The sequence below is a fragment of the Callithrix jacchus genome, chromosome 8, assembly GCF_049354715.1.
Source record: "Callithrix jacchus isolate 240 chromosome 8, calJac240_pri, whole genome shotgun sequence".
Taxonomy (NCBI): domain Eukaryota; kingdom Metazoa; phylum Chordata; class Mammalia; order Primates; family Cebidae; genus Callithrix; species Callithrix jacchus.
In genome coordinates this window covers 93,136,289-93,150,704 of record NC_133509.1, presented here as the reverse complement: position 1 = coordinate 93,150,704, position 14,416 = coordinate 93,136,289, and the positions used below count along the sequence as shown (strand labels likewise).

Here is a 14,416-nt window from a genome sequence, read left to right as displayed (position 1 = left end):
AAAACATAATCTTATAGCAAAGGGCAATTTCCTGCCTGAAAAATGTTGGTATTGCTTAGCTATATTCTGTAGATTTTTTTCTTCAAGTGCTCAAGCTCTTCTTTTTCTTATCTAAATGGCACCTCTGGCCAGGTGCAGTTGCTCATGCCTGTAATCCAGCACTTTGGGAGGCCAAGGCGGGTGGATTGCCTGAGATCAGGAGTTCAAGACAAGCCTGGCCAACATGGTGAAACCTATGTCTATTAAAAATACAAAAATTAGCTGGATGTGGTGGCATGTGCTGTAATCCCAGCTACTCAGGAGGCTGAGGCAGGAGAATCGCTTGAAACCTGGAGGTGGAAGTTGCACTGAGCTGAGATCGCATCACTGCACTCCAATCTGGGTGACAAAGTAACATCCTGTCTCTAAATAAATAAATACATAAATAAATGGCACCTCAATCAAATCACTAAAAAGAAGGAAGGAGCAGAGACATCTGTGTATTTAATAATAACATCACTTTATCTTTGTATTGCAATGTATACTCCAACCACTTTCATATATGAGTACATTATCTTACTACATTTGAACTTTACAATCATTCTGTAAGATCGACAGGTTAGACAGTATTATAACTGCCTTTCACTGACATAACTAATGTTCAGAGAAGTTAACTGTTTAAAATCAGAGAGCTAGTAAGAAGCACAGAGGAATTAAGTCATTGCTCTCTGTTTCAGTCTTGCTAGAGAACCTTTCAAAATATAATCATAGAAATAGACCTGAAGAGTTATATACAAACTAAATTGTTTTTATACATATATATATGTCTTTTTGGTTTTTTTTTAATTGTACTTTAGGTTCTGGGCTACATATGCAGATCATGCAGGACTGTTGCATAGGTACATATATGGCAATGTGGTTTGCTAACTCCATCCCTCCATCACCTATAACTGGCATTTCTCCCCAAATTATTCCTTCCCAACCTCCCCACCCCCTACCATCCCTCCCCAACCCCCTCAACAGACCCCAGTTTGTGATGCTCCCCTCCCTGTGTCCATGAGTTCTCATTGTTCAACATCTGCCTATGAGTGCGAACATGTGGTGTTTGATTTTCTGTTCTTGTGTCAGTTTGCTGAGAATGATGAATTCCAGATTCATCCATTTCCCTACAAAGGACACGAACTCATCGTTTTTTATGGCTGTATAGTATTCCATGGTGTATATGTATCACATTTTCTTTGTCCAATCTATCATTGATGGGCATTTGGGTTGGTTCCAGGTCTTTGCTATTGTAAACAGTGCCACAATGAAATATATATCTATATATATTTTTTAAGACAGAGTTTCATTCCTGTTGCCCAGGCGGGAGTGCAATGGCATGATCATGGCTCCCTGCATCTTTGATTTCCAAGGCTCAGGTGATTCTTCCAACTCAGCCCCCTGAGTAACTGGGACAATAGGTGTGCACTACCACACCTGGATAATTTTTTGTATTTTTAGTAGAGACGGGGTTTTGCCATGTTGCCAAGGCTGGTCTGAAACCCCTGGGCTCAAGTGATCTTCCTGCCTCAGCTTCCTAAAGTACTGGGATTACAGACATGAGCTACTGCACCCAGCCCGAAAAAATATTTTAAAGATGCCATAGATATTTTCCATTTAAAGGCATTCTGTTGACAATTTTCTAGATGTAGCAAATAATCACATTCCAATTGATCTTTTATGTTAATCTAGGTTTATAATGGGGTTTTGCATAAAGCAAAATACATTGAGTTTTAATTTTTTCTTTTTTCTTTTTTTTGAGAATGAGACTCACTATGTCACCCAGGCTGGAGTTCAGTGGCACGATCTCAGCTCACTGCAACCTCTGCTTCCCAGGTTCAAGTGGTTCTCCTGCCTCAGCCTCCAGAGGAGCTGAGACTACAGGCATGTGCCAGCACACCCATCTAATTTTTGTATTTTTAGTAGAGACAGGGTTTCCTCATGTTGGCCAGGCTGGTCTTGAACTCCTGACCTGAAGTGCTCAAGTGATCTGCTCACCTCAGCCTCTCAAAGTGCTGGGATTAGAGGTATGAGCCACTGTGCCCACCCACATTGAGTTTTAATATTTACTATTATAGTATTAAATCTGTAAAAACAAGTTATCAAAATTATTACCTAATTCTCATTTAATTATCTAACAGAAGATTAAATAATGGTAATAATATCTATAATTTAGAGTAACTAATGTTCCAGGCTTTATATTTGCCTCTTTATATTCTGATATGCTTTTTTCTATTTTTATGTCACTTGTTCAACATTTTTCTAAGAGTGTTTGGCAAATCAATTAAGAGAAAAGAATTACATATAACGTTGAAAAAGAAGATATTGAAACCTCTTTTGCTGATAATATGGTATATGCCTAGAAACCCAAGAGACTCTAATGAGAAAAAAGAACTCTATTAGAACTAATAAGAGAATTTGGTTATGTCACTAGATATCAGATAAATAGATGAAAATGATTAGCTTTTCTCTACAGTATAGCAACATAAGCCATGAAAGCACAGAAAGTATAAAAGATAGAAAAAAAAATCTATAAATGTTTTAATTATATGATAAAAAAGACCATCAACAATGTCAATGAACAAAATATAAACATGGATAAAGGTATTTGCAATACAGATAGGAGAAAACATCTAAACCATAGAAACAGCTTTAAAAAAAAAAAAGAAAAGAAAAATTAAGAACCTCCTGGATGGGAAAAGAACGTTATCGGAGCACATACAAATGGCCATCAAACATATGAATGAAAAGACATAAATTCACCAGGAGTCAGAAACATATCTTTGTATTTCTACTGATGCATGTAAAACAAACTAATCAACACAATTTCAGGAGGGGATATAGGGAAAGGACTCTTAATAAATTGCTTACAAAAATAAATTGGTTTAAACTTTCAAGAAAGCAACTTGGTATTATCTGTTTCTAAACCAAAGATACATTTGCTCATGTATAGAAGAGCTTCCCAGGAGTAAGGAGTATAAAACACAACAATCTGTTAGGATACCTGTGTGGATACTTTAGCATTCTTTACAGTGCAGGGAAATGGTAATAAACGTCCATCAACAGAGAAACAATTAAATAAATTATTGGAAATCTACACCATGAAGTTTTATGCAATCATTAAAAAGAATAAATCTAAGTAATACTGGCTGACCTGGAGTAATCTACAGGATTTACTGGGTAAAACACAAAATGCAGGCAAGTGTGCATATGATCTAAAGTTGTAAAATAATAGCAATCACACACACCATATATATTGTGCATGTGCGTGTGCATATAATTATACGTGTGAGGTAAAAAATAGGAAAGTTATATGCCAGAATCTTAACATGGGTTACTAGGGATAAGGCATACATGGGACAGGAAAAAAGTGGTGATGGGGTGGAACAGCACTCAAAAAGTATGTAATAGCTTTCACATCACATGCCATCCTGTAATTTAAAAGATATTTACTATGTTCTGTGTACTACATAATCTCTAGATGACAGGGACATGAAAGTAAACAAGATAAAGTCTGTACCCTCACGTGAGATTACAAATCACATTAGAGAATTATACAGAGTACATATGACAGGTATTTAACCCAGTGACAAGTGGTCAGGAAAGGATTCCATGACAGCAATCATAACAATGCTGAATTTGCTGTGTCTTCTAACAAGCAGGCTCATTGAGTATGGGTGTCTTGCATGTCTAATGCAAGTTAGGCCTCTAAAAGAGGGATATTTAAAATATTATTCCATTCAAGTCAGATTTAATTTAATTAATAATAACTAGAAATCCCTAATTTTACTTTCCTAGAATTTTATTGTAGTGGAAAGCAAGTATGGCAGACTTTTAGAGAAGACTAAATTCACCTAAAATCACCAGTCTAGCAAGAGTTTTTGGTCTGGTATATCTAATGGATTTTTTTTCATTTGTATGAAAGTCAGTATGTATAAACCCCACTCAACCTCCTTCTTCCTAATTCTCTCTCTCTTCCTTCATATTCTCTCTCTCTTTCAGTGACTGATATGACCATCTATCCAATAATTCTAGCCAGAAACTTACAGATTTCTTAGACTCTCCCCTTCTTTTGTACTGCAAACATTCAACTGAATTCCCGTCCATTTCTGTCTCTCAGTGACTGAGATGACCATCTATCCAATAATTCTAGCCAGAAACTTATTAATTTCTTAGACTTTCCCTTTCTTTTGTACTGCTCACATTCAAACGAATTCCTGTCCATTTCCTTAATTCTCTCTCAAATCTCCCTTTTTATATATCCTCACTACTGAATAATGTCTCACCAGGCCAACTTTAATGGTTATTTAATCAGGCTCCTTGCATCCTGTCTTAACTCTTCCAATCTATCCATCACATTGCACTTCAGATAATCTTGCTAAATGAAAGTAAATATGATCATATCACTCATTTAATTACAATTTTCAACAGACTGACGAATATCACACAACATTCAGAATTGACAGAAACTTAAGACTGAATTGTTCATGGAAGTAAGTATAAAGCAAGAGTGTTATTATTTCCCATTTTGTGCACAAAAAAACTCCTTGATAGATCATCCAGGGCTTTTCATGACCTGGTTTCTGCTCCCTGCTGCAATTTCATTACATCCTAAGCTCTAATTCTTTGACAAAAGCACCACATTTCCATGATCAAGTCTTGCTCTTTTTTTGCTTTTGTTTCTTGTCTCATTGCCTATTCTGCCTGAAAGGTCCTTCCTCACTCACCACATAGCAAGCATTTATTCATCTTTGAGGAGTTGCTTCAAGCAAGACTTCCCTCATCTATGAAGTCTTTTCCTGAATCCCAACTTCAACCTCAATTGACCTGTTTCTCCATCCTCTATGGGCTTCTTGACAATAACCACAGGACTTACTGCATGTTTTTGTTTTTTTATCCACTGTGTCTACTAGAGAAAAAAAATATCATTGTGAACAGGGCCTTACCAAGTTTCATATTCCTAGCACCTAGCACATGCTCAATGTATAGCAGGCACTTAAAAAATGTCTTCTGAATAAGTAAATGAAGAAACTGGAATATTCTTATCATAATTTACCATCTGGCTAATTCCCTTAAGATTTAATTTCACATTGGCTCTTGCAGAAAACCTTTTCTAAGCCCTCACAAATGAGCTGAGTTCCTCCTCTGCACTCCCACAGCCGTCTGTGTTGTACTAGTCACACAATATTATAATTGTTATTTATTTCTCCTCCACTACTTTGTAAACTTCTTGAGAGCAAATATCTACCATCTTTGAATCTCAAATGCTAAATGTAGTACTTACACAGTTCTAGGTATACAGTGGGTATTCAATATAGGTTTTTTGAGTAAATGAAAAGCTGTAATTGTTAGTATATCCCAGAGCCCACACATAATTCACTCAAATTATAGCTTACATTTTAGGGTTCCCAAGACAACTCCTCAAAGCCAATTTTGTATCTTTAGGTTACTCAACCCAACCTGAGAGCCTTAGGAATGGAGACAGTGATAGAGGACTACAGGTTGCAAATAGGATATTTCCTGAAAATTAGCAGGGGTGGGGAGGGGCAAAATGCAAACAGATGAGCCTCTGTAAGCAAAGCTATTAAAAATCAAGATGAAAAGAAATACCAATCACTAGTATATATAGTTGATTCTCATCTATGGATCACAGTTACATTCTGTGATTACCAGGAGAAAATCTTGAAACAAGAAGAAGAAATCAGTTTTCTATAGGCAAAGTCCTTTTAGTCAACTGTTGATGGTTTCTGATTCTATTAAGTACATACAAGACAGTACGTTCACACAGTCCAAGCATTATTAAAGAGAACAACACCATGTGCCAAGCACTGTGCTAACTACTTTACATGCACAGTCAAGTATGGTACCTAATAACTGTAATAAGGTGGACACTATTACCTCCAAGAAAGCCTTCAACCATACCTGCATCCTGGTATTCACACCTTTTTAAAGTCACCTCTTAAGTTGTTCCATAATTGTTCTGTGTTATCAGTGGGATATGACAGAAGTGATGGCATGTCACTTTGGAGATCAGGTTATAAAAGACATTATTGGCTGGGTGTGGTGGCTCACACCTGTAATCCCAGCACTTTGGAAGGCTGTGGTGGATGGATCACTTGAGGTCAGAAATTTGAGACCAGCCTGGCCAACATGGCAAAATCCCATCTCTACAAAAACATACAAAAAGTAGTCAGGCACGGTGGCTTGCATCTGTAGTCCCAGCTACTCAGGAGGCCAAAGTAGGAGAATTGCTTGAACCCAGGAGGCAGAGGTTGCAGTGAGCTGAGATCGCACCACTGCATTCCAGCTTGGGCAACAGAGCAAGACTTTTTTCAAAAGAAAAAGAAAACGACATTATGGTTTCCATCTTGATTGCTTACTTTCTCTTGAGGGATGCCTGCTACAACGTCAGGTATGGCCCTATGGATTGGTTAACATGGTGAAGAAGTGAAGCCTCTTGCTAAAGCCATGTGAGTGAGTTTGGAAAGTGGATCCTTCAACCCTACTCAAGGCTTCAGATGACCTCAGTTCAAGCCATCATCTTGACTGCCAGATCAGGAGAGATCCTAACAACCACCCAGGTAAGTCACTAATGGATTTGGGACTTTCAGAGTTGTGTGAGATAATAAATGTTTGTTGCCTTCGGCTGTTAAAAATGTGGGGTAATTTGGTACATAGCGATTATCCCCACCTGGCACACGAAGAAATTTGGGCTCAGGAACAATAAGTTACTTGACCAAAGATATACAGAGCTGGAATTCAAACCTGTTTCTGAGACTCTCAAAGCCTAAACTCTTAGCTACTCTACGATACTGCCTTATATGCATTATATCATATAACATATTACAATCTTACGTTATAACATATTACTTATTTTTTCCAATTAAATACCTACAATGTACCTAATATTAAAAATGCACTGTACTATAGGTAACCTGCTAGGACTACCAGAGATTTAAGAAAGGACTGGATAGACTATCTCCTCAGAGAGTTTATTCCATAGCATTTCAACTAAGTACCCAGTTGCTCTCAGGTACCTAGTACTTTTTAAGTACCTAGTAGTTCAAGTGATCTGTGAGAGCCACCTAGTGTTAACTCTGTTTCATTGCATTCTGCACATTTAGCTGGACATAAATGTAAAAGCCACATTTTATGCTATTTGAATCCTACAAATTTTAAAGAACGTAAAACATTTAACGCTCTCATTAGGTGTACAAAATGAGAAATAAGGCCAATCTTTACATTTATTCACATGGAAAATTGAGTCTTGAATTTCTCTCAGTTCAGAATAACATAAGGTATTCACTCAATATAAAACTAAATACTCTAACTTCAGGATTTTCCTTTTCTGACTTCTGACAAATCTGCATACCTTCAGAAGTTTCTTTTCACTTAAGAGAAGAAATGGGCATTAAAAAATGAATGAAGAAATAGGCATTTTAAAAAATCAGTAATAAGAATATAGAAGATCCTCATTTATATGCAAATTATGTATTTGATACATACTTGCTAAAATGTATTTATAACCCCAAAATCAATACTCACATCACCTTCCTGGTCATTTGTGGACATGGACAGCATGGTGAAAAACTTAAATTACCTGATATGCATTTTTCCAATTGATGCTGAACAAGGATACATTCCACTTTACTTCAACTCTCATACTGTAAACAAGTGACCTTTTCACAGTATATGTAAAGCTGTGTTTTTCACATTTTTGTGTTTTTTTTTCTTTTGGAAATTTCACTGTTTAAAATGGCCCCTTAGTGCTGAAGTACTGTCTAGTGTTTCTTTTTTTATGAGATGGAATCTCGCTGTGTCGCCCAGGCTGGAGTACAGTGGCATGATCTTGGCTCACTACAACTTCTGCTTCCCAGGTTCAAGTGATTCTCCTGCCTCAGCCTCTCAAATAGCTGAGATTACAGGCACTTGCACTATGCCTGGCTAATTTTTGTATTTTTAGTAGAGATAGGGTTTCATCATGTTGGCCAGGCTGGTCTCGAACACCTGATCTCAGGTGATCTGCCTACCTTGGCCTCCCAAAGTGCTGGGATTGCAGGCGTGAGCCATCGGGCTTGGCCTGTCTAGTGTTTCTAAGCACAAGAAGGCTCTGACATGTCTTATGGAGAAAATACATGTGTTAGACAGGCTTCCTTCAGGCACAAGTTATACTGCTGGGAATCCAAAATATATATTAAATAAGATTTCTTTAAACAGAAACACAAATAAAACCAGGTTATATATTGATCAGTTGATAAAAATGTTATGACCAGAGACTTACAGAAACCTAATCCTGTATTTACCCTAGGAGCAATGGTTCATATTTGTTAATATGTTTGTGGTGACCACAGAATATAACAATGCTTCATAGATGAGAATCAACTATATACGCTAGTGATTGGTATTCTATATTCTATCCTTATTTCCAACATATCACAACAGAAAGTTTATTTAAATTCTAAAATAGTCCTGAATGCACTGAGGGCTACTGAAATTCATATGGTAGAAGGAGTAAATGTCTACAGTATTATCTAATTTAATCTTGTCCTAAACATAAAGATCTGTTATGTCAGTTTTCATGGATTCATTATCTTTCTCTAGTATATATTTAAATGCATCTGCTGGGAGCGATGGCTCACACCTGTAATCTCAGCACTTTGGGAGGCCAAAGTGGGCAAATCTCTTGAGGTCAGGAGTTCGAGACCAGACTGGCCAATAAAGCGAAACCCCATCTCTACTAAAAATACAAAAACTAGCTGGGTATGGCAGCACATGCCTGTAATCCAAGCTATTTGGAAGGCTGAGGCAGGGGAATTGCCTGAACCCGGGAGGCAGGGGTTGCAGTAAGCCAAGATTGTGCCATTGCACTCAAGCCTGGCAACAGAGCAAGACTCCATCTCTAAATAAATAAATAAATAATAAAATAAATGCTTCAGAATTAAAAAGTTTTACATGTATGTATGTGTATTATCAAAATTATTTTACCTACCACCCAATGGTTCATGTACCAACATTGAGACATGAATCACATTTGGAAAAAGACTGCTATACATACTATTTAAAAAGTTACCACCAAACTTTTCAATTATTAAAATCCCTTTTAATAAAGAAATTTTGCAAGCCCCCATCTGAAAGTCGGTATACTTTTCTCAACTCAGTTTAGGGATACTACTATGACACATGAAGAAAGAATATTATGGTATATACCTGAAACTGTGCCAAATTGCTGAGGTAATGTTTGAGGATCACATTGTTGATCCAAAGACTCTGCATTAGTGACAGGTGGCTTCATACAGAGAGAATGTCCCATTAAGATGTTCTCTGCTGCTGCTGTTAGCTGGGGTCTCTGTCCTTCGCTAAGTTCACCCACACTCTTTTCCAAGTCCTTTAAAAAGTAGAAACAATCATTAAAACCATTATATTAAAATCAAATAAAAACAGGAAATATTTGCCAAATATCACAAACAATACCCCTTGACTCCTTGGAAAGTATTTTACAAACTGCCTACTCTGCTACATATAAGAAGTTAGTCTAATAAGCCTAGTGACAGGCTTTGTTTTCAATATAATTTCATTTATTTTATGAAATCAATCACTATTTTTCAAGCTCCAATTAAATAGCCATAAAACATATAAGAAAAATTCTATTACAATTTAAACATTAAATGAGGCCAGTATGGTGGCTCATACCTATAATCCCAGCACTTTGGGAGGCTAAGGCAGGAGGATCCCTTGAGCTCAGAAGTTCAAGACCAGCCTAGGCAACATGGTGAAACCCCGTCTCTCCAAAAAATACAAAAATTAGCTGGGCATCGCAGCACACACCTGTAGGCCCAGCTACTTGGGGGGCTGAGGCAGGAGGCTAGCTTGAACCCGGGAGGCTACAGTGGCTACAGTGAGTGACTGCACCACTTTACCCCAGCTTGGGTAACATAGTGAGACCCTGTCTCAAAAACACAAAAACTCAAAACCACTAAATGCTGGTATGCATTACACATTGTTCATACAGCTTAAAATGGGAATAACAGAAAACTTCTCTCATTCTTCATGAATAAAAACTGCCTAAAGTTTGCCAGTGTAAACTTTACAATTAAACAACTGATGAGAATAATATACTTTAAACAGCATAAATATAATCAATAATTATGCTTTTATAAAAATATAGAGATTATAGAAGACTACTTTAGTCATATTTAATAATGTTCTTTTCCCTGGAAAAAAATAAAAATACAAAAAGCACAAAAATTGTTGGCCAGTCATGGTGGCTCCCACCTGCAGTCTCAGCACTTTGGGAGGCCCGGGTAGGTGGATCACCTGAGGTCAGGAGTTTGAGACCAGCCTGGTCAACATGGCAAAACCTCATCTCTACTAAAAATACAAAATTAGCTGGGCATGGTGGGGCATGCCTATAATCTCAGCTACTCGAGAGGTTGAGGCAGGAGAATCACTTGAACCTGAGAGGCGAAGGTTGCAGTAAGCCAAGATTGTGCCATTGCACTTCAGGCTGGGCAACAAAAACGAAACTCCATCTCAAAAAAAAATTTGTTTTAAATGAAATATATGAAATAAATGAACAATTGGAAAAAATGTAAGACTCTTATTTTCTTTCTATATTAAAAAATTATATATCCTAATCACTAGTACATTTTATGACTTGAGATATTCTAATTAATGAATTTACTAATTAAGAAATGAAGAAAAATTCCAATATCTGAAAGCTCCCATGTTTCTCATTCAAAAGGGTTTTAATTTTAACCAACAAGTGTTTTTTTTTACTAAAATATATGAAGAAATCACTGCTGAAACATCTTTGATGATTCCATTGACTATAAAATAAAATCCAAATTTCTTAGCTCAACATTCAAGATTCTCTTCAATTTGCCTTCATTCTCCTATGTACATCTCTATCTCCCCTTATTCCCTTAGCCTGGCTCTTCTTTCGGAATACTGATTGCCTCAATATCCTTTAAATTTAAAAATATTGTTTCATAATTAATATGAAATCCCTTAGAGACTCTTGGGTAGTGTTTAGAATGATGACAGATGAGAAATATTTCACAATGCCCATATTACTCTGCCCATCTATAGTAACTTCTCTGTTGTGAATCTGTTTTCTAGAATACTGTTTAACTTCTTAACAATACTCTAAGACCCCACCGAAAACTTATCCTGCCTATTTACAAAATGCTCTCATACTCTTAAGTATCTCTGAGTTTTGGATTATACTCAGTGCTTAAACTCATGCCAATTTAAGTCATGCTGCCTATAATATAGAGTAATATACCTAGCCAATCTACATATATGTACAAGTTACAGTTTTGCCATCAGCCAGCTCTCACTGACCTAATGCCCCTCTGAGCAAGAAGTTCTAAGCACAAAGAAAAGCCACTATTTTCTTACCAAAGCAGTATTTTAACTTATAGTATATTACTATTACTAGTTCTTATTACAAACAAACCAAATATGTAATAGCCCTTTAGATAGAAAAATACGCAAAATGTCACTGTTAATCAAACTGGCAAAAACTGAAGATTGAAATCATTATGTGTAACATGGGAAAGGGACTCATACAATTAGGGGAAATTTTTCAGTACCTAAAAACTTAAATTATGAATGCTTATATCTTTGAGCCAGCAATTCCATGCTTTAGTATCTGAATCTAGAAAAACAACTTCTCATGAGTACAAAAAAAGGATTTTATAACTAGTACAGTTTGATTAGTGAAAAATTGGAACCAATCTAAAAATCCTTCAAAAGGAGAATAAACTATGGTATACTACTGGGTAGATAAAAAGAACATAGTAGATATTCAGAATTTACGTTAAAATTTAAAAAGCTGGTTGCACAGCAATATATACACACACCTCAAAATTATATACTCAGCCAGAAATGGTGGCTCATGCCTATAATCCCAGAACTTTGGAAGACTGAGGCAGGAGGATCACTTGAGGTCAGAAGTTGGTGACCAGCCTGGGCAACATAGTGAGACCGCAACTCGACCAAAAAAAAAAAAAAAATTAGTTAGGCATGGCATATGCCTATAGTTCCAGCTATTCTGGGGGCTGAGGTGGGAAGATCACTTGAGTCCAAGAGTTTGAGGCTGCAGTGAGCTGACTGAGCCACTGCACTCCAGCCTGGACAACAGAGTGAAACTCTGTCTCAAAAAAAATTCTCATATATATATATATATATTTACACACACACACACACGTGCGTGCATACATATACACAAATATATATATATATATATATATGCTTAAATGCTTAGAAAAAGATATGAAGAAGATAGAATTCTACCTTCTGCATTACTGTTCTAGCTAGGACAGCACAATAACAAAGGCTGACAGCTCTCAAAATCAACACTGGAGTAACTACAGAGGTGAAAAAGAACCCATATATTCTGAGAAAGTAAAAATCGTGAAAAAACACTGGGGAAACAGACAGCTAACTTAAACCGGTATGTGTGAAAAGAAAGCGGCTGCATCCTGGGAGGAGGTTCTCTGGATCTGGAGGGGCTTCATGAGGGGAATGACTGGAGAAGCTTATTTCTTTCCCTGTTGAGATCACTGCTTGCCCCTCAACCATAAAACTCTTCTTGGTAACAACCCTTGCTGTACATGCTGGTGCCCCAGAGTAGTATCTGGGAACATGACAGCCTAGCTATGGTGAAAACTATAGATGAAGTCTGCCCAGAAGCCCATCCATGGGCATTTATTCCTTTGCCCTCTTCCCCTCCAAACCCCAGGACAGGTAGATTATAAACCCACCCAAAGCAACTTATTCCTAAGGGTTTAAAGACACAATAATCACCAGGAGAGCTACATAGTGGAGTAACAGCAAACAGCAGGGACAGTGACCAAGGGTGGTTCTGTGATACCTGAGGCTCTCCTCCCTAGGCTTCTCTCCTCCCCTCTTCTTCAATTCTCTGAAACAGACCATAGGCTGGTTTTATCCTTACCCAAATTCTCAGACAGAATAGTTGATCCCATCAGTAAAATATGAACTCACAGGTCAAAAGAACCAGATACCTGAGGAGTCAATAACTTAAAAAAAAAAAAAAAAAAAAAGAACAGAAAACAAAGTGAATGATATTAATCAGACAGACACACACAGAGAGGGAGATAAGAAAAGATATTAAAATGCAAAGCAAAAAATTAAAACAAGAATGTCAAATATGAAAAATATGATAAATGGGATAAACAGTATGGTAGAGAACAAATTAGTAGTCAGCAGGTCAGATTGGGGATCTCTCCCAGAATAGAGAAGAAAAGAGATAGAAAATTTAAGGGATAAGAAAAACAGAAATAAAGTGTCAGTATCTGGAAATGAGTTGGGGGGTGGGGGGTGTGGGGGTGAAAGGAAGAAAAAAAAAAGAGAAAGAAATAACGAAGATAAAGTTCCCAGGATCTAAAAGATGAAAAGGTCTGATAAAATTGAATGAATAAATACATTGATATTAGTGATTTCCAAAAGAAAGAAAACTGGGCTTAGTCACTGGGATTTATAAATTATGTGGACACTTCTGCTATTTGCCACCTCTTTTTGTACCATTTGCTTGTCTCATTCTCTCTTCCTCCTTCCCTCTCCCGCTTTCTCTCCCTTCCACGCGCACATGCACTTTCTCTTCCCTCCCTCCCTTTTCTCTCTCAGCTTACTGGTTTCAATACTAAGCATCGTAATTTCTGCAGCTATGAGAGTACTTTTTTGAACTTAGCAACACAGACATCACAACTAATATTTTTCTGGTGAAATCAATTTTTGGTCTATAGCTAAGTAAAGTTTCAGAAAATTTAATTATTTTAATAAGGAGGAATATGTTAAGCTTTCATTTTTTTCCCATAACTAAATTCTACTTCTCCTACTTTTCCTAATCATTTCAAGTTCTAAGAATAAAAAATAAAAAAAAAACCAACCATCTCCTTGTACTCTATATAGTCTTCAGATCTCCAGCTCATCTAAAGCCAGTTTCACATTTGTTCATGCAAAGACAACCAGATACAATAGAAACAGCACTAAATATAGATCAAGAATCCTAGTCTCAGCTCCATCATTAACCAGTCTGAATGACAATGCTGTACATTTCCACCTGGAATTTCCTTAAGCACCTTAAATTTAATGTGCATATAGAACTCATTACTTTCCCCATAATATCTGGCACTCTTTCTGCACTTCTGAGCCAACAACTATACAATCGCCCACCCAGGCTCTGAAGGTAGGAACCTCAAGATTATCCTTTAAAAAATGCTTCTTGACCTCTCTTAAACAATGACTAATTACTGTCAATCCTATGCCCTTAAACTGAAATCTCATGACTCTCTATTTCTGCTATAACTGTCTTTGTTCATGTTCTCATTCGCTCTTGCTGGGACTACTCCAGTAGTAGTAGTTCCCCCATGTC

The 14,416-nt window shown here is 36.9% G+C and overlaps 1 protein-coding gene across 11 annotated transcripts in view; it reads right to left on the bottom strand.

The window, feature by feature from the left end:
- Nucleotides 1-14,416, bottom strand: part of KIAA0586 (KIAA0586 ortholog) — a 123,413-nt gene that overhangs the window by 44,846 nt on the left and 64,151 nt on the right. For 9 of the 11 annotated variants that reach the window (XM_035260629.3, XM_035260631.3, XM_078335030.1 and 6 more), the window contains one exon: nt 9,226-9,403. In XM_035260629.3, the coding sequence (XP_035116520.1) occupies nt 9,226-9,403 (178 nt within the window). Of the gene's footprint in view, nt 1-9,225; nt 9,404-11,882; nt 13,062-14,416 lie in introns of all 11 variants that reach the window. The other 2 variants (XR_013521235.1, XR_013521236.1) reach the window with 2 other exon arrangements.